Source organism: Galeopterus variegatus, unplaced genomic scaffold (assembly GCF_000696425.1).
Source record: "Galeopterus variegatus unplaced genomic scaffold, G_variegatus-3.0.2 Scaffold5869, whole genome shotgun sequence".
NCBI classification, from domain to species: Eukaryota; Metazoa; Chordata; class Mammalia; order Dermoptera; family Cynocephalidae; genus Galeopterus; species Galeopterus variegatus.
The window spans coordinates 37,051-58,856 of NW_007731980.1; the positions used below are offsets into that span (position 1 = coordinate 37,051).

A 21,806-nucleotide genomic window follows, 5' to 3' on the forward strand; every position below is an offset into this window, starting at 1 on the left:
TTATTTGCACATTCAATTTGGTTTTATATATATATATGGGGGGGGGGGGGGGGGGGCTGTGACATCTTCAAAGTGTTTCCACCTCTGCCCTTTACCCAGCCATATCACCACTTATCTAGTGAAGTAACTCTAGCCCAGTAATACACCTGTTTTGCTCCAAAGAGAAAGTAGGTAAAGAGCAAAAATGTAATCACTCCTTTCACTGTCATCAGGATAAAAACAATAATTGTAAGTTTGACAAGATGAGATATTGTCTGTTTAAAAAGACAATTCTTTGGTAAACTAATTAAAATGTTTCTAAAGGAAGGCCACCTGTACCTTTTGTCTTCCTTCTTCTAAAGCAGCTTCCAGTTGCCTGGCCAAGGCTGTATATTCTGCAGATTTCTCTTTAAACTTAAGATTGCTGTGCGTAAGACATTCTTCTTGGTTTGCAAGCTTCTTTTCAAGCTCTTTATTTTCTGTCTCCATCTGTTCTAATTTTCTTTTTACAGAAAACATATATTTTTAAATTACAGTGTGTAGAGAAAAATGTAACACCAATTTTAAGTCAATTTAATACTTACTGCTTAAGGTTTTCACATTTCAACTGAATAAGATAATTTTCCTCTTCCAGAGAAAGCTTTGCCAGAAGATTGTGATTTCCATCAACCTAAAAGGAAAAAAAAAGTTTTCTTGGTTTTTTTTTTTTTGACAGTTTTTAATTGAAACATAATTTATCATATATATTTGTGGGATACAGATTTGAATATCAATACCTGTGTAGAATATTTGGTTATTTTCTTTACAATCAACTTCCAAAGAAATCTATGTACGTTATTGAATAAGAAGGTATAAATATTATTATTACTCCTACAGAGACAGACACCAACAAATGTTACATTGTTAAAATACAAATTCTTAAGTTTCCAGTTAAATTTTAAAAAACTATATTGCCTATGTGGGAAAATCACTAACTGAAAATTTTTCTGGACAATGGCAATTAAAACATTCTGAACAATACTTTTTTGAAAAAGGACATTTATTTTAAGTTGAAATATGAAAATTTTAAACAGTATTAAAATATCACTTGATGACTGAATATCTGTGAAGTTGTCACTATAAGTAAACAACACATTTTTATAAGAAACAAAATAAATCAACCAAAGACACATTTGCCTATGCCTCCTCCCATTGCTTCAAAAGCTGATTTAAATAGCTTAAGAAGCTTTGATAATAAAAAATATATTTTTTTGTCATAATTTCAATTCATAATTTAGGCTAATCTGTATAACTTGATATCTTCCTAGAAAAATTTCTTCCCAGGAATTTAATTCACTGAAAATTTTGTCTGCATGTGTTTAAAAACAGGATGCATTTCAAAATTAAAATCCAAACAAAATTTTTTTTAAATAATTAAAAAAATTAAAATCCAGATTATATTTGGAAGATAGACAGGGAATCATTCCTAAAACTGTTTTTCAAGTAAAGAAAAAGACTTGCTACTATCCTTGGACATGCTTCTTTGATTTAAAAAAATAATTAACTAATTTTAAATGTACTCATTGGATGCTTACATTAAGCTAGAAGGTGGCTGAGTGGTGATTAACAAGACAGACATGATCCCTACTCTGATGGAGTAAAGAAGTATATATCAAAAAAAAGAAAGACTGAAAATAATCCCAATAAACCTGATGCACAATTGTAATTAAAATAAATTAGAATTTTTGTAAACTATAATTTACCTTAAACTGACATCAAGAAACATACATGTAAGCACAGCTTTGCTCCTTCTCTCATGCTATTACTGTGTCCTCATATGTCTAAATATAGATTTGTATGAATACACTAAATTAGCAATTTTAATTACCAATTTTTCACTATAAAATACTAAAAGAATAGCTGCAAAGTAATATTGCAGTATCTGCATGAAACTGTTTTATGAACTGATTTAGATGGGAATTAAAAACTCAACCCGACATGAGTGCCCTCAACTGGTGAAATCAATCCAAAGCATTGCTTTAACACATCTAGCAAAACTCAATACGACCACTGGACACCTGGCCCTGGAGCTCCCTAATGGTCTGTGCCTGTTCTGCACATTTCCCCTTGCAGCGCTGCAGACTTTCCTGACACTCCTGAAGCCTCCGTTCGGCAGCCGTCAAGGAATCGCGGACATGCTCTAACTCCTTCAGATGAGACTCCATCTGGCCTCTCATCTGAGTTGTGGCATTAAGGGAAATAAGTGGAAGATCACGCATTCAGCATTAATATTTTTACTATTTTAAACACTAGATATGCTGTAACATAAGTATTTTAAGTATAATGGTTTTAAACAAAGATTTAACCAAGTACATATGAATAAATATTTAAACTCTGCTAAATAAGAACAGATAACTAAAAAGAGGGTTGGACTTTAGTTTTCAAACTAAAACTAGTTTTGTTGGGCAAATGAATATGGTAATATTAGTTTGCAGGAAGAATGTTTAACCCATTTAGGAAAGCAAACTTTTTGAATCCTGTCATTATATTTAAGCATAGATATTATTAATAAAGCTAGTATAGTAGTTTTCTACTGTCCAGCCATCAGTTCTAAAGAAATTGTCACTTTTAGTCATTCAATCTAATAACTCAGATACTTAACTAAATTAGAACTGCCTTATTTCACTCATCTTAGCCTAAATCAGCGGGGTTTACTGTATATTATTTCAAGACAGCTAATATCAATTCTCACTTTAATGTGATCATTAATATTACTATAAATAAATCTCTCTAATTTTATCTACATTAATCTCTTTGGCTGCTGCAGCTCCTCACTGTAGCACTTTTGTGGAGCTGTAACAAGAAGCAACCTTAAGAAATGTTTGCACTGCTAATTAAGAAAAATTGTCAGATGTGGCATTTAGAATCTTCACAGGAGGAAAAACAAGAGCTAGACTTTTCCCCTGAGACAGGGAACAACTATAGTTTCTGTGCAATACCTGGCCTTCTTGATCACAAAAGATAAAACCAGAACAAAGCATACCTGTGTCCCCAAAACATCTGAGGGCCCACGGCCCATGAGAAAACCAAAAGACTTATAAAAGTGGAAAAGGAAAAAGAAACATTGAAAAAAAAAAAACTTTTCTGATGAAATAACAGTAAGAAAACATTGTGACCTCAGTGTCTGGAAAACACAGGCTCCTGCCTTTTCTGCCTTTGGAACAGGTGTTTGAAACAGGCTCCTATTTACAGTGCTGCCTAGCAGAAGAGGAGACATTTGCATTGATAAGTCTCATGAGAAAAAGAGACCAAAAGACATGAATTGGTGTCTTCTCTGGTCTGCTAAAAATAGGTGAAAAATAATTCTAAGAAAGTAGTAAGTTTTGTGCATTCAGTGGGCTCTCTATCTTGGTTTAACAAGCAGGATGCCTGCTCTGTCTGACCTCTTCTTCACATTGGTGCCTCACTCTGACTTCTCAATCTCTGGATATGGGAGCAATCCAGAGACAGTAATCTTATTATACTCAGTTGGAAATGACAACTAACATCCCATGACCTCTCCAGCCAGGAGTCAGCATCCTATGACTTTCACTGTTTCCTTACCAAAACAACATGAAACCCCAAAAAGGGATGTAGTTTCATTTAAAAACTTAAAAATATCCACAGAAACATCATCACTTGCCAGTACTATCCTTCCCCGCATTCTGTGGCAATAGGGTGAATAAAAGGAAATGATTTTTTAAGATACTATTTTTCTTCCAAAAATGCATTTAGCACAGAATATTTACTTTGCTTTTTTAGATACAAAAGATTTACAACCAGAAAAAAAGATAAAATTAAAAATGAGAGGTATTCAAGTTTGCATACTTATAGTCAATGATGTTCAGTGATAAATCATTTTTTTGAGCTATTTAAATCTGTTCTTAAATCAGAAAAATTAAATATTTATGCTATTTCCTAAATATGAAGGAAAAAGTGAAAAAACACTCAACACAAACAAACATTTCAAGCCTGGAACAAACATTATTTCCTCAGAAAACAAACTTCTACAGAGATTGAGAACAGACCATTTCTAGGTATGAACTAGAAAAAATGAGCAAAATAAAAAAATTTGTATAAAATTCATAAAGTAAAAAACATACAAATATTTTATTTGAAATTTAAAACTTACTGTCTCTAATTTTTTATTTTTGTTTTTTGTTAATAAGTTATTTTCACATAGCAAATTTTTACATTTGCTTTTTACCACTTCAGCTGCTTCTTGCAACTTTTGTACCTGAAAATAAAATATATTAGAGAAACATGTTTTATTTTACTATTAGGACCATGGCATGAAATAAAAAGCTAAAAGTTTGAATTTTCATTTTAAACAAATCATTATTTCTGCATCAATACCCTTGGTATGTTTATCTAATGTTACCCTCCCTTAAATATAGAATCACTCTAATCCACAATCATGTTATGATTTACCTGTTTTGCCCCATCAATACTTCTAAACTCTATTTACGCTCTGAAGACTACAGAGATGTTTATTTTCATGTAAATGTCACTTTAAAAGAAATCAGTCTCTGGTCTACACCAGCCTGCATTCCAATTATTTTCCCATCAAATCAAAATCTACTCAAAAAATATCTGAGCATTTTATACAAGGCCCAGCAGCTGGAATATGGTAACTAATCCGTAGTATTCTCGCTGAGGGATTAAACCTGGGCAACCAGCTGCAAGACCCTGATGCCATTCTCAACTATGGGTCCACAGTCCACCACAGCTTCTATTCTTACCTCAGACCTGGATACTGAACTATTCTAACTGGATGGTTCAACTCCCTTTTCCCATCTAATCTATCCAGACGCAGCCCCTTCCTACTTTCCTACACTTTGTCCCCCTCTTAAACTTTTACCCTTAGTTCATTATTCTTTAATTCAAACTGTCTCTTTCAATAAAATCAAGATCTTTATTAACCAGTTGTTACCCATGATGCAAGAACCTGTGCAAGTCCTATATTTTTCATGAAGTTTTACTTGACTATTACATTTCCAAAATATAAAGCTTTTCTATAAATTACCACTGAAGAAATGTTCAATTTCATACATTTTATCGTATGTTCTTTTCTAGGTCTTTCATGTGAATAAATCTGAATTATACTTTATTTATTGAGAAAAGAGGAGTACTGGGCTTTAATGACCCTAGAAGGGAGTCATTAATCTAAATCAATACCATTAAATATACCAAATGACAACTATAACCCCAGATTCAAGATTATATATTAAGGTTCACATTACACCTACGTAATTAATTTTAAATCTGCTTTTAGAATTAATACATCCATAGGCAGTGTGTGAACTGAGGAAATCACAGAATCATCTATTTATAGATATTTGGGACCTTAAGAAATGTTTGGGATATATCATATTATATCATAAAATGACAGCCCCATTTCTCTTCAGCTCTGTTTATTTAGATTTCAGACAAATACAGTGTTTTAAATTGTCTACCAATTTTAAAAACATTAAAATAAATGCAGGGATCACCTGAGTTTTATACACTTCAATAACAGCTTTCTGTTGTTTTTCTACTTCTTGCAATTCTAAGAGTTCATTTTCAACAGAAACAATCTCATCCTTCAAAGCAGCGAATGTACTCTAACAAGGAATATATAAATAGATTTTATAAGTCATTAGAATACACAATTATAAAAACATAATTCATTTATAAACAAAGTTAAGAAAATATTTTTGATTGCATACAATTACCACCTAAAATTTAGGAATTTTGAAAAGTTAGTGACTAATACTTATGAATAACCTTAATAAGACCTATGTAGACACATGCTTTTTAAAACTTTTAAAACTCACTGACAAAAAAAGACTTGGAAAAGAGACATGTTCCTGGATAGGAAGAGTTAATACTGTTGACATAGCAGTTTTTTCCGAATTAATTTAAAACTTTATGATTTCAACTAAAAGTATAACAGATGGAGGGGATATGACAAAATTAACTTAAAATGCAAATGAAAGATTAAATAGGAAAGATTAATACAATTTTGAAAGGGATGCTAAGAGGAGAATCTCAATACCTACTGGATATTAAAATATATAAAGAATTAAAATTATACTAACAAGAATACAGAGGTCACTGGAAAAGAAAAATACACAAAAACTATACTTAGTACATGATAAAGGATGGATTTTAAAATTAATGAGGAAAACATGGATCACTAAGTAAATGGTAATAAGATAACTGTTTAACCCTGAGGGGAAAAAAATAGGTTAATTGCCTGCCTCAATCCAATACTAAAGAAGCATCAAATGAATTAAAGATTAATTATAAAAAAATAAAATTTAAAAAATTTTTAAAGAAGATTCAGGTAAAACTGTATTTCATTTTAAGGTAGCAAAAACCTCACTAAGCATAAAATCATAAGAAGATATTGAGAACTGTAACGGTCTGAGATTTTAACCTCCTTCAGTCTTACCAGTCAGCCTACCACGGTTTCATGGATGTTAGCAGAAGACACAAGACTCCTAGGCCAGAGACTTATTACTCATAGCAAGACTGTCAGCATTTGAGTCAGTTTCCTGAGCCCCAGTTCCCACAGGACAATACAAAGAAGGCGAGATGACAACTGCATATGCAGTGGGACGCATTACAGGACAGCAAACTTAAGTTTAGGGAATCCCAATCTCTTAGGCAGCAAGCATGCCTACCTACCCTTTGCCATCTTCCAAGGATGTTCGCTCTGCAAATATCCTTGAAAAGATAGTCTGGATCACAGGTGGTCAGTGCCTCTGCTTGCAAGATGTGCAGAACTATGAGTCTCTCTTAACAGAAGCCATTAGAAAAACAAAACATATATATATGTATATATGTATCTCCAAAATTTCACAGCCCCTCCAAAAAAGTTTGAGGAAAATATGAAAAAATATTAGCAAATTATGACAAACTTGATACATGCAATTTGTTCATTTGACAAAAATAAGATTAATATCCTTAATATAGAGGTTCTTATATATTAATTAGTATAAAAGACAAATATAAAGAATAACAACTAGGTAATTCAAAAAGACACAAATATAAATGATCAATTAATATATGAACAAATACATTCACCAGTCATTAAAAAAATGCTCCAGGCACTTGAGATTCTAGTAGTGAACAAAAAAGACAAAAATCCCTTCCTTCATGGAGCTTGAGGAGTAGATTAGACAAAAATCAAGAATAAGAAGTAAAATGTCATACATGAAAGCAGGATAGGAATGACATGTTGGGGATGGGCCAGAGAAGGCCTCCTTAGAGAGACTCGAGTAAAAACCAAGAGGAAGCATGGCTTTTTTGAGTATTCCCACTGAAAAAGGCATTGGTGGGGGGAGGCCTGGCCAGTGAGGGGGAAAACAGCAAGAAGGACAGTGTGGCAGGAATGAAGAGAACAAAGGAGAAAGAGGACCGAGTGGAGATCAGAGAGGTAGTGGAAAGGAAAGCCAGATGGTATAATGCCTTGTAGGTGTTTATTCTATTAACTAAGATATCATTGGAGAGTTTTGAGCAGAGCAGTGACATGGTCTGACTTGCATTTTTATAGGAACTACTCTACTGCTACACTGAATGCTGCCTGCAGGGGCAAGGGCAGAAGTAACGAGAATAGTCAGAAAGTCATTGTAACAATGAGAGATGATGGTGGCTTGAACCAGGGAAACGGCAGTGCTGCTGGTGAGAAGTGGTCAAAGTCTGGATATATTTTAGGTAGATCTGCTGACGGACTGGAAGCAGGATGTGAGAGAAAGATTTACCATTAACTGAGATGGAGGAAAACTGCAGGATGAACTATTTCGGAGGATATCAAAGAGCTCCATTTTGGACATGATAATTTTGAGATACCTATTAAATATCCAAGTGGAGATGTTAAGAAGGCAGCAGAATATATGCCTAGAATTCAATGTCTAGGCTAAAGGTATAAATTTGAGAGGTCCCTGCATAGAGATGGCATTTAAAGCCACAGACTAAATGAGATTATCTATCAAATCCGGAGAGATTTGTTTTAAAATTAGTACTTTTAATTTCTAATTATAATTGCAAGTATAGGGACACTTACATGTGGTAGACAGATTTATGATGAGTAATTTGAAAATATATAACAATATTATAAATGGGTCTCTCTTTTGGCCATACAATTCCACTTCTACAAATTTATCCCAAGACAACAGATGTGCAAAAATGACTCACCTATCCACATTTTTAATTTATAATAGCAAAAAACTGGAAGTAGCACATATATTACATATAACATCAAAAATTATATATACCTTAAAATATTAACTTTAGTTATCTTTCAGTTGTAAGATTACAGGTGATTATTAAAATTTTTTCTTTTGTGTTTTGCTGTTTCTCCAATTTTCTATAATGAACAAATACAACTTTATAACCCTCCACATAAACTTGTTGTTTTTAATAGAGGAGGTCACTGGGCTCTAGAAGCAATATCACTAGTTTCTTTTTCATTTGAAACTTTGAAATCTAAAAATATTCTAAATTAGAAGTAGTAAAACACAAATATCTAGGCAATTTTACACCACAAATAACATTCCAAACACACCTACATATGTTCCTTAAAAAATCCAGAGAATAATGCATTAAAAACATGTTTCTTAATTGTTTATAGAATATGCTAAGATGTGAATTTTAACTCAATGATTTTTATGGTCTACGTAATTTAAAATTAATTCCATTACCATATGATTAAAAACTAGATTCATAATTAATGAAATATCCTTCTAATCCTTTCTCTTTGAAGGATATCGAGGAAATTAAGAAAATAAACATAATAAATAAAATTGTTTCCTCTTCCTAGACAAAGCAATTTAAGCATTTACTGAACAAATATTCACTGATAGCCAAGTATATGTCACACCTTCCCTGGGCACCCTGTGCACACAAAGATAGGAGTTTATAAGGAGAGATTCACTGAGAAGACTTTGGGAGGAAGTAGCATTTGAGCTGAACTTTAAAAGAAAGGTAGGATTTAGATACTTGGAAAAATAGCCTTCCAAAGCATAAGAATAGAAAAACTATAGAAATAGATGCAGAAAAACATGAAACAATTGCAGAAAATAATGAATATTCATATTTGACTAGAGCTCAGAATAACGAGAATACTACATTCCCTAGTCTCCCTTGTAGCTAGGTGGGGGAGCTCATGTGCCTAAATAAGTAAATGAGTCAAATTGCATGGGACTTTTGGGAAGTCTACTAACAGGGGAGGAGATTTTTAAAAAGATGATATAATGCATCTTTTTTTTCCTCCATCCTGTTGTTTAAAACTTGGCTGCAATCGCTGAACTCCAGCAGCCATTTCGTTCATGAGGATGAGGGTCACAACCTAGGGATGGCAGAGCAGAGAGCTAAAAAGAAGCTAAGTTCTCTGATGCCATATAGGCTTTGAACTGCCAACTCTGGACTTCTTTGACATAATGCATATATACCACTCTTATTTAAGCTACTTAAATTGGGTTTTCTATGATACACAGTGAAGCTAAACCTTAATACAGGACTTGCTGAAATATAAAAGATACTTCTCTAGAGTTGTTAGTGTATTTCGTTTTCTGGAAGTTTCCAATACAATTTCTATCACAGTTTACATAATTTAAAAGATGAGACAAACCAAATTTGTAATTATAAAATGTGAACAAGTTTATGTCCTGTATTTTCTTCCTTCCTTCCTCCAAATTCTAATCCTGGCTCTCCACTAAATTAGCCGTGTATTGATGTCCAAGTTATTTTTCCTCTCTGAGCTTCAATGTATTCTTCCATAATTGAGAAAAACATCTTTATTATAGTATTGATTTGAAAATTAGAAACAAAGAATGTAAGACACATATGTAAGTGTCTCCTATACTAAAGGTAATCAATAAACAGTAGCCATTATTGTTGTTATTCTCCTCTGTTACTTATTAAATGTCTGATATGTTCAAGGTACAGTACTAGACACTAGAAGTAAAATGAAGATAAAACATAATCCCTGGCCCCGGTGTGTGGAGGAAGAAGGAAAGGATAGCCAAGGGGGTAGACAAATCATACAAACAATCAGTTGCAATGCAATTATATATGTAGAATCAATACAGAGAGAAAAAAACAGAGTGCAAAATGGAGAAAAGGTTAAGTAATGTGCTCTATCAGAGAAAATTTCCTAGAGTGAAATAAAATTAAAGAGACTTCTGCTCTAAGACTAACCACATTTGCTTATCTCCCTTTCTTCCCAAGACTAAACTAATATAAAGAAATGAAAATATTTACAAGTCCACTTACTGAAGAGAACAGAAAATGGGCCAAAGAACAAAGTATTCATAATGCTTCTGGAAAACGGATGACTGATTAATGAAGCAGGAATGGATTCAGCTAAGGAGGAAGTTCATCCATCAACAGAATCTAAAGAGGCACAGGGCTGAGGATAAGAGTGACACACCTGGGGTTGAAAAGAATTAATTCCAAATCTGTGAATAACCACCACTACCCTCTCTCTAACTTCTCTCTGACTCACTCAAGGCAGAACACCTGGAATTAGGATCAAAAACAAGAAATGTTATCTTCTCTAAAGAAGTTGAATTACCTGTCTGGAGGGAACTAGAACAGAGAATAGTGTTCGTGACCCACAGCAAAGATGCACATCTTTTGGCATTTTTTAGGGACACCAGGCAAACTGCTAGTTTCTCAACAGCTGAGGAAAGTGAAATGAAGTGAAACCAATCAAGTGACAAAAACCATTCACATATCCAGATTAGTTTTCTATTGTCTCTGTTTTACTATTGTCTCATTTGTAAATTCTTGAATGTTACCAGACCTTTATAGCAAAAGACAGAAACATGAAAAGAAAGACCCACATATCACTTTAATTTAAAAAAAAAAAAAGAAAAAAATGAACCAGGAGGAAACAAATAAATTGGAAAACTGAAAAAAAAAAATTTAAATAACTATTCCTACAGGTATCTTCAGATATTCGATAATAAGAACACTCAGAGAACACTACGTAATTTTTGAAAATTAAACTTTTTAAAGGAGAGTTAGAAAATAAAAACCAAGAAAATCTCCCCCAAAATTAAACAAAAGCCAGAAATTGAAAACAGAGTATCAATCCAGGAGGTCCAACAAATCAACAATATGATCAGCAGTACATCCAGACAAAGACTGGAGAAAATGGAAATGGAAAGGGGAGAAAGTATTACCAAAGAAATAAAACAAGAGAACTTTCCAGTGGTAAAGGGCTTGGGTACATGGACAAGCCCATGGACTTGTACTCAGCACCATGGACAAGTAGACACCCACATCTACACACATGTGTGAAATTTCAAAACACAAAGGATAAAGAGAATATCTTGACAATTTCAAGATAAATAAAAAATGTCATTACAGAGGAAGAAGAATCAGATTGGCAGAAGAGTTGCTCCATCAGCAGCTCTGATGTTCAAAGTTCAGAGTGAAAATTACTTTCAATCTAGGATGCTACACCCAGCCAAACCCATCAATCAAAATTAGGGCAGAATAAAGGCATTTTTAGACAGTAAGAACTTTTAATGTTTACTTCCAATTTTCCCTTTTTTAAGGGAAGATTATTTGACGATATACTTCAGCAAAATGAGAAGTAACAAGAAAAATAACGTGGGATCTGAGAAACAATAAAATATATTATTTGACTGTGCAGTTGGCAGAACAATTACACAGTCATTGCTGTCCATGCTTAGAATCAATCTACAAAAAGAGCATTTACGGTTACAGAACAAATTGTCAATGCTAACAACACTGGCAATGTAAAAGGAAATTGGGATGTCAAGGTAGAAATATCCTTATTTTACCAAATAGGAAGTCAAGAGAGATATTTTGTTGTTTCACATTTCTGTCAAGTAAAGCTCACCTTACAGTACTGATAGGCAGGGGAATGATGTCAGTTTAACAAAGAAGTCACTTTTGTTCACATGCATTTTTTTTTCCAGCTTGTTAATGGTTTGCACCATCAAAAAACATCAGCTGAATACACAGTGCACTCACACAGCCAAACACAGCAAGCCACAGGGCTACACAGCACTGTACATAAAGCCCATCTATCCCATGTGCTTCCTCTTCTCTTAGCTCATGAGCCCTCCTTCAGAAGTGCTTATTGTATAGTGCCCTTCTGTTCTAATCTTACATCCATAACAATCTTAACTCTTCCTTTTAACTTTCCTCCATCAAGCTACCTTCAACTTTAAAAAAAAAAAGTTATGTGTTTCTTTAATAGGAATTTAACATGACTTTTTAGTTGTGTTAGCATTTATATTGATCGTCATTTTTGTTAGTGCCCTACTAATTAAGAAGTCAATATAAATAACTACATTTGATAATCAAGAAAGAGTGGTATATGATTTAGAGATATACAGATGACCATCAGAAGAACCAAAAATAGAAACTGTTCAGAGTTTTAAAACTAGCTCCTCAAAAAGTTGCAAATTAAAACCACAGATACCGTTTTTACCTGTCAAATTACCAAACACTATAAATAATAAACACATTTGATTTCCAGTGCATATGAGGTATAGGGAGCTAATGGCAGTATGAGTGATATAATACTTTTGAGAAGAAATGTTGCAAAGCATATCAAGAATTTTATAAATGTTCATATTCTTTGACTTAGTAATTCCATATATGGGAATCTAAGCTAGAGAAAATACAATAAAAACTCTAATGTACAAAAAAGTTCATCAGAGTATATACATTATGTGTATATAAGACTAGGAATAATCTGAAAGTACAACAAAGAGGGAATAGTTAAGCCAATTACCTAACACTTCTTCAGGGAATATTTATTACAGAGTAATTAAGAAGGATCCTTATGAACAGTTTATATTAAATATTATATACTCTAACAGATGTTTCCATTTTAAAGTGAACAAAACAAGATATTAATTTAATAAAAACTATAAAAAAACAGAAAAGTTACAAAATATGGTTATTATCTTTGAGGAATGTGATGAAATCAAGGATTATTTTGTTCTTTCCTTTCTATATTTCTATAATTTCCAAGTTTACTGTAATGAGTATAGATTCTTCCCTCAAAAGATAACAATGAATAATGGACAGTCAGAAGTTATAGGAACTCTGTTTACTGAATAATTAGTTGGATTTCTTTTATAAAGAAAGCAAAAGAAGTTCATGTTGCTTGTAGGACTATAAAGGACATACAAAATTTCTTGAAGGGAAAAAAAATCTAACTCTGAACATGACTGCTAAAAAAGGTAACTGTTTTGTTTTGTTTTTTAAGTGGCTGGCCAGTATGGGGATGCGAACCCTTGACCTTGGTGCTATCAGCACCATGCTCTCCCAAGTGAGCTAACCGCGAGCCCCAAAAAGGTAACTATTAAGACAAGCTGTAACTTTGACTTTTTTACTCTTCCCTAAAAAATAATTGTAATACTAAGTTAAAGATGAGAAAAGTAGGACCTTGATACTTCCTGTCATATGTGTCACAGATTAGATTCCTGCCATTTCCTACTCTTATTTCTAAAGGGCCACAGGCAACGGGACTGTCAATTTCAAGTCCTCCATTTACAACTAATGAAATTTCTCTACTTGGAACAAAACAGACTTGAGATTTATGAGCCCTGCCTTGCCCACTGAAGAAAGTGAAAGTGAAGACCAAGATGAGAAGTTACCAACTTTACAAAGCAAGAGAGGGTAAGAATCTTTGTGGCTTGGGCAATCTGTTGCCCTTCTGTCATATATAATCAGCAACCTTTAATTACTAAACACTGTACTGCATAACACCATATATTTCACACAAAGACAGATCAGTACCTAAAAAATAGGTTGGCCCTTGGGAAAATATGCCAAAATGTAGAATGGATAAAATTCTGTTTCTGGTACAAGACATCCTAGAGATGTAGAGAAAGGAAGGCTTAGAAAGCGTAAAAAGACATTGGAATGTATCTCCAAGTTCTTTCTGGAAAATAATCTTTTTAAATAACAATTTAGAAACTTAAAGCCTGGAATGTGATCTTTTTATTAAAATGATTTTCTTTGGTGATAATTTGTAAATATTATATATTTTTTCTCATAAACAAATTCATAAAAAAGTCCATAAAAAACAGTCCATTGCTATTTTTTACATAATGTCTACATAATTCTAAAGTCAGTAATTATAACTTTTCCAAGAAAAAGAAACAAGTACATTTCTAATGCAAAAAAAAAAACTCTCAAAAAAATAAAGTATTAGCACTTCTGTCTTAACATTAGAAATCTTTTCTCTCAAGCACCACACAAATTATCTACAAAAAAGACATCTTAAGGCATAGAATAAATGTATACTGTTTAGCTAATTCTAAATGCAGTGATAAAATTAAACTGTTATAAACACAGGAAAACAATGTTACGTGTTTATTTTACAAGTTTCTCTAAAATGTACTCTATGTTACTGATATGATGCTACAAATATACTGTTATTTATTCTGTGCACACAAACTTTATCTCGTGGTTTAAAAAAATTCTTTTATGTTTTCTATTTTCTGTCCTCCAAAAGTAGTATTATGGAACTGAAAACGAAACCATCATCTTTAGTTAAGTCTCATCTGGTTACATGTATCTCTGGTTGATTAAGAACTCAAATATCTTTTTTCTCAGAACGCTACTTTTCTTTCCCATCTTTTCTCTGGTACGTGTACAAACCAATCATCCCTTGGATTTCACTAAGTTGAAAAATTCTTTCTGGTTATGAAGCAGCCAAGAACATACTTTCTGGTTTCAAACAGACCAGGCCCAAGGTTATATATCCTATCGTAACCATGACACCTATAAATAATTTTATACATTAAAGTTAATGTAATTTTGAATGATTCACTTAACTGCTAAAATTGAGAGAAGATAATTTTTTTTTAAAGTTGAGGCAAAGAGACAGTCAACTTCATAAATCTTATTTAGTACTACTGAAAACAATTTTAACCCATATCTGGGCATATAACTACAAACATTTTTGAAAAATATATACACATATGTCTTTACATATGTGTATACACAATAGACAGACAAATAGACAGAATTTAGAAGTTACCTATTTTAATGATACTGTAATATCCTGAAAAGCTAAAGGACAAAAAGAGCACTATTCTACACATGCTGTTTCTTCAATCTTCTTATACTAAGTAGACTAAGTTGTCATTACACAATACAGACCCACACAAACACATATATGTAGTACCTTTAATTTTGTATTCTCAAGATTCAGAGTTTCATTTTCATATTCAATCGAGTGAAGTTTTCTAAGAATTTCTTCACATGAATTTTTTCCATGGTCTTCCATTTTCTTCAGGTCTCCCAAAAGATTATTGATTTGCCTTTATAAAATAAATGATACATTTCATGAAAGTCATAGAAATTTTCATTCAAATAACACATTTTTTTGTGTGTTTCTGAAGTCATTTTGATAGGGTGGACTGTTTCAAATAGGGAAGATATAAAATGTAAATACAACTCACAGAACAGGGGAACTAGGAAGAAGTAATCTATAAGGTTACCACCAGAGCAACCTAGATTAGAAACAATTACCCCCTGATGAGGCTAACAAAAAATTATACCACATACTCTTTGTTACTCAATAAAACATTTAAACTATCATCCATAGGTATGGATGTCTGTCTGTCTCTCATTCACACACAAGCACACACACATATACACAGTTTTAGGGACATGGTTAAAGAAAATAATCAAGTCAGGCAATAACAACGACTACAATCTTTAAAAGCAAATTCTATATGCCAGTTTTAAATGAGAAAACTGAAGAGCATACACAGAAAATAAAACATTTAAAAGCAATTGTTCAGGGTTCGTTATTGTTAGGTTAACAGTAATAAATTTCAAAGCATAATATATATGTAGTTTTACTCTTTGATTTTCTTTGTTATGCATTTAAGATACTTTAAGGAACAATAATTTTTAGGATATTCAAAGCATTATGTATTATAAACTTTGTTATATATTCTTACTTACACATTCCTGTTTAAAAAAGAAATATCACATACTCGAATACCATATAGTAATCTACAAGTTCAAAATCTCAAAATATGAACACCAATGCACTTTTAATAGTAATCACTTTTACTGTTTTTTGTGGTAGAGTAAGAAAAGTTTATAAAATTATAAATAGCAAAAATATCAAATCCTATAGATAGCACCTTTACCACATGGAATCCAGAAGAACCAAAATTCAAACCAGTCAGAGAGTAAAGAACTAAAAACATTTCTTAACTAAATAGTAAAAAGATTCTCAATTTTTTTCTTACTTTTTCATTGTTTCAATCTGAACTTCCAATTCAGTTTTTTCTATTACAATTTTCTCATAATGACTTTTCCAGGCATCAGAAGCTGAAATTGTTTCAGACAACTTGGCTTCCTAAAAAATATGTAAAGCACTTATCTTGTAATTTAAAAATGTTTTTGTTATATTCAGGGCCCTAAACACAAATACATTATAAACAAGGAAACACTCTTCCAATAAAGTATGAAACTTTTATTATAGAAAATTTCAGTGTACAACTTTTGAATATAGGAAAGTTTTAAAGTTAACTTTAATAAAAATATCTGCATTACTATTATTTTATATGTACACAGTGGAAGATCCAACTTAACATTTTAAAGTATGTTGATGCAACTAGTTTTAAACAATGTTTCATAATTAATGAAGATAATTCCTTTCTATTTACTGAAGTTTTCATTTTACATTCTATACACAGACGATGCTAACAACCATGTAACATCAGAGGAGAAAGAAGGCCTCTATGGTATACACAGAAACTACCCCCAATTCCACAACTCCATAATCATTTATCTTTGTTATAATGATGCCAAGCTCTATTTTGTAGAAGTCCCCTGTTGGCCTTCAAACACAGCTACTCTCAGCAAAAATATGAAACTGGTAGTAGTGGCTTATCCATTTAAAATACGAGTTCCATGAGGTAGGGATTTTTGTCTGTTTTGCTCGTTGCTGTATTTCCAGGGCCTTGAATGGTGCCTGGAGCACGGCAGACACTCAATAAATGACTCTCTGCAGAACTGTAGCCATTAAAGAGCTGTAGCCATTGTGCCCCCATCTACATTCTACAGAAAAACAAACTCATTAGAATGCGACAGTGCCAGAATTACAAATCAGAAGACCCAGAAACAGTAACGACAACAGTTAACATTTATTGGGTGCTTCTTTCTCTCCTTCCATCATTCATGTATTCACTTAAAAAGTATTTATTGGGCACCGAGTATGTACAAGACATTTTTTGTTTAATTTTTTTACAGTAATATTTTTGACATATTGAATATTAGTATTCTATTTTCATATTTTATATAAAGTGGATTTAAATATAAATCATGGTGTGAATTAACAATATAATGTAAATTAAGATTTTAGAAACTTTACATATAAAAAAAGGAATTTATATATTAGGGTGTAATTATTCCCTGCTTCATTAGTATGACATTCCTAGAATGTAGAACTAGTCAATGATGAAATCACTTTTCTAGAAAGACTTTTTGAGATGACCTACCTTTTCTTTTTGCTTTAAAGAAATGACACCTCTAAGCCACCAGAAGCAAAATTAGGATGGGCCCAATTTTCAAAAAAGGAAATGAGATAATTATTCAGTGTGCAGAATTATAGGGCATTTAACATCCTAGCCTCTGGGCATTAAATGTCAGGATTGGTTCTCCCCAGCACTTTCAAAGTCCTCATTCTTCTTTCATCTGTCCTTATAAACATGCAGGCATAATGCAAAAGCCCCCTTTACCTTTCCTCCCACTGCACTGAAACTGTAACTGAACTAGGAACTAGTGACCTAATTACCAAAGACCACAGACCCTTCCAAATCTTCATTTTCTTTGACGTCTCTGTAGTACGTGGTAAATTTTAGGCATTGTGTAGGTATGAGATGACATTTTACTGACTATTTAGCTCCTTTTGCTGAATTGTTCATGTTTTGGACTTAAGATATTGCTTTAAAAAAATAATGGTACCCATAGGTGAATGGGATAAGCAAGCTCCTGCCTCCTAAGACTTACATTTTTCTAGAGGGAAACAGTTAACAAAAAAGAAGTATACTAAAAAATAAATGAGATAGTATCAGATTGTAATAAATGCAATGAAAAAAATTTAAGACATTAATATGATTGTTACAGGACTAATTCAAAAATACACCTGAAAGATTAAAAAAAAAGAACCAGCTATTGTGAGACAGGGAAGAACATTAAAGCCAAAGGCAGCAACAACCAAACAAAACAAAACAAACTCCATGCACTAGAGAAATAGAAAGGAGGACAGTATGGCTACAATGTATGGCTGGGAACTGTGCTTGACCTAAGTTTTTTCATTTATCCCTCTCAACAATCATATGAGATAGGCAGTATTACTGTCCCATTTCATAGATAAGAAAATTGAAGCTCAGAGAGGTTAAATTCCTTATTTGAAGTCACAAAGTTGACAAGTGGAGGAGCCTTTGTACACTACAATCTGGCATATGGGTGATGCTATTTCAAAAGGAAAACCCCAGGAATATTAACTTCTCCATTAGTTTTTACCACTCAAGAACATTTTCAGGCATTCAACCAGGTCTACAACCTTTTAGACTTTGAATCTAGTCTTCAATTCTTTTATCTAGTTAAATTCTTCTGAATGTATGCTAAATATTAGAGCCTTAAAATGTTAACACAAGCAAGTAAAATGTTAAGCTGTTTTGTTTGCAAAAGACTTTTATACCAGTCTGTTTCCATTTCTAAAAGCCTCCAATAATTCTATAAGCCTTAACATACATTCTTAAGAGGTGGGATATCAGTGAGACATTAAAAAGAATATTTTACTTATTGGTAACTAAACAAATACTTGTATATAATAATTCATCAAAAACAATGAAGCACTAAATCCACTTTTCAACTTTGATCAATACCCAAAGGTATCTTTCACATGGTGTGTTTATGTCAGCGTATGATTTTAAATGCAAATAGAGGTTTAAATGAAGTGAATTACTGAATAAAGTCATATGGTCTAATAACATAAATCAGCATTTCCCAAGTTGGTGTTCCTCAGAACCAGTTCCAAGAGTTGCTTTGTGGGCAAAACAAGAGTTCTGGGGTTAAATGAGGGAAACTTTTAGTTCAATACCCTTCATTATGCTGTCTTTCTGAAAGCCTTCTTAGGGCCTTTAATATGTTAATATGCACTGTAACTTTCTAAGGAGTAAAATGTATAGTTTTACCCTTAGTGAGTTGTCCATAGAAGCTTTTTTTTTTCTTGAGTGGGACACACTTAACATTTCCTTTAAGTTCCCAAGAAAACGCTGATATAATTCAACATACAAATCTGACGTTTTATGCAATCTTTCAAAATAAAAGATTAAAGCAAAAAAGTTGTTTTTCTAGTATCAATAGTATTAAAAGAAAAATGAAATTGTTAAGCATTAACTACATAAAGTAAGCACACAAAATATATCTTTAAAAAACAATGCATATACATACCTGATCTCTAATTTGGGAAATAAGGTTTTCAATATCTCCTGTAAAATGTTCGAGCCTTTGTTTGTAAATTTTAGATGCCTTTTTTAGAGCTATAGCTTTTTTCCTACTTGCTTCTTTCATCACTACAGCCTCATGCTTATTCGTTTTCAATTGCAAGTTCCATTTGGCTATCTTGGTTTCTAAACTCTAAAAAAAATTAGCAAAAATGAAAATTATTTCAGAACTACATTGTTTATGTAAACTTTGCAAATGTATGTACATAAACTTCCACACAGATTTCTCAAAACAATTGATCATAAGATTAACATAAAGCAAAACAGTGACAACAGGTAATTTTACCAATGCTTCTTTGTAATCAGTTAAAGAATCCAAATTTAAAATATATAAGCCTATATAAATCTAATGCTACCATTATTAAAAATACTAATATTGGTGATTAAATTTAATACAAACACTAACTTACTTCAAACTTCTGTGATTAACTAGAACATTTTTTTAGTTCACACCTAGAATATTACACATAGTACTAGTTTTAAAAAACTACTTTTAAAAAACATAATTGAGCTGGAAACTATCCAAATAATAGGCAAAGCTCAAAGGAATTGGTAGATCCCCAAATGTATTAGGACTCTTTAGTTCAAAAGATTAAGGCTTAAAGGAGATATGACCAAAATCTATAGTTTGTGAAAGGTATAAATTAAATAAACATAGACTTATTTATCAAATTTTAATTTACTAGAATTGGGGAGCATGCCCTGACACTAGAGTTACATTATATTAAGGACAATAAAAGTACAGTACTGTTTTACCCAGTGAGTGGGAAATTTGTGGAAGTCATTATTCCAAGACCAAACACAGGTGTAGAGAAAATAATGATCAATAAGAGTAAAAATATGTTTGAGGACATGCGTCTATCCATTGAGTGTGATGCTGTTAATTGGCATGACCATCTCCTTGACATGTCTTGGTGACATAATGAGACAGAATATTAGGCTGGATGGATGATGGATCTGATTTAGTGTGATAACGCTAAACTTCAAATTATTTTAAGAGTTTTTATTTAAGGTATTTGAATATTAAGTATCTAAGAATTTAAAGACTTTAGTTTTTAATGCTTTTACATTTTGAAAGCTGTGTAACATTGAAAAGAATGTGAAATTATCACAGAATTTCTATTTCAGTATCCCATTCCCTAGAGAGCCATTTTAATTTAAAAAAAAAAAATTCAAAGCAGTCACAGTAAAAGATGAGGCTTTTCTACTTAACTGTGTGATCAACAAAAACTACGCTTCTTAACTTCTGCTAAAACTGAGATTAAGAAGTACATCTTAAGATTTAGACTTGATCTCTTTGAAGAGTGACCAGGTAAGCTAAGGGAAGAAGCAACACATTCCTAAATTGTCTTTAAAAATATATCTTAAACTAAAAAAAAAAAAAAATCCCATGAAAGGTTGTAATAAATAGTTGGGGAAAAACAACAGTACAAGTCAGTCTACATAAGAAAAAGGAACACCCAGAGGAAAGAGCTGTCATTCCTCTAAAAAGCCACAGGGTGTCATCATCGCACCATGAATAGTTGCTGCACTTATGTGAAAAAAAAAATCTTTTTAAACACTAATTTTGTTTAACAAAGCTCCAAATAAGTCTTTTTCACTAGATTTATCAAATCCCACACTTAAGCACTACCATGGAGTGTACTGAAACTATCAAATTATTGTTATGCTTCCAAAATAAAAAACCCCTCAGTTACTTGCCAAATGAATACACATTAAGTTGATTATTCACCTTTTCCTATTTCCAAAGAACTATATACATGTTGTGTATTATACAGATAATGATTCTCTATATCTTCTAAAAATATTAGAATATTCTAATTGCTACATTACAAAGATATAGGAGAAAAATGGTTCAAAGTATCTTTGGGATGGTTCTCAGAGAATTACAATGTAAATGTTTAACAGACCCGATTCAATGAACTGATTCCACAACACTAAAAAACAGATTTATGTTGCCAAACTGAGTTTTTGTACTCCTAAGAAACAACTACAAGAACAACAACAACTTGTTATACCTAAGTCAAAGAACTAAATTCTGACCCCTAATTACTTAATGCCTTAAATTCCAAAAGTGTGTGTATGAGAGGGAATGTAGAAAAATAACCTGGGCTGGCCCGGTGGCGCACTGCTACAGTGCGCCGCTTGAGAGCGCGGCAGCGCTCCCGCCGAGGGTTCGGATCCCACGTACAGACCGGTTCCCGCTCACTGGCTGAGCGAGGTGCGGGGGAAATACCGTGGGGTGCGACCACGGTGCCACAGTCTGGACGGCTGCGGCCCCTTCAAGAG

At 32.6% G+C, this 21,806-nt stretch overlaps 1 protein-coding gene across 6 annotated transcripts in view; it reads right to left on the reverse strand.

The window, feature by feature from the left end:
- Nucleotides 1–21,806, reverse strand: part of ODF2L (outer dense fiber of sperm tails 2-like) — a 39,560-nt gene that overhangs the window by 5,596 nt on the left and 12,158 nt on the right. For 4 of the 6 annotated variants that reach the window (XM_008590141.1, XM_008590140.1, XM_008590137.1 and 1 more), the window contains 7 exons: nt 19,465–19,650; nt 16,251–16,360; nt 15,170–15,305; nt 5,490–5,600; nt 4,130–4,234; nt 564–649; nt 319–481 (listed from right to left, as the gene is read on the reverse strand). In XM_008590141.1, the coding sequence (XP_008588363.1) occupies nt 319–481; nt 564–649; nt 4,130–4,234; nt 5,490–5,600; nt 15,170–15,305; nt 16,251–16,360; nt 19,465–19,650 (897 nt within the window). Of the gene's footprint in view, nt 1–318; nt 482–563; nt 650–2,036; nt 2,196–4,129; nt 4,235–5,489; nt 5,601–15,169; nt 15,306–16,250; nt 16,361–19,464; nt 19,651–21,806 lie in introns of all 6 variants that reach the window. The other 2 variants (XM_008590144.1, XM_008590139.1) reach the window with 2 other exon arrangements.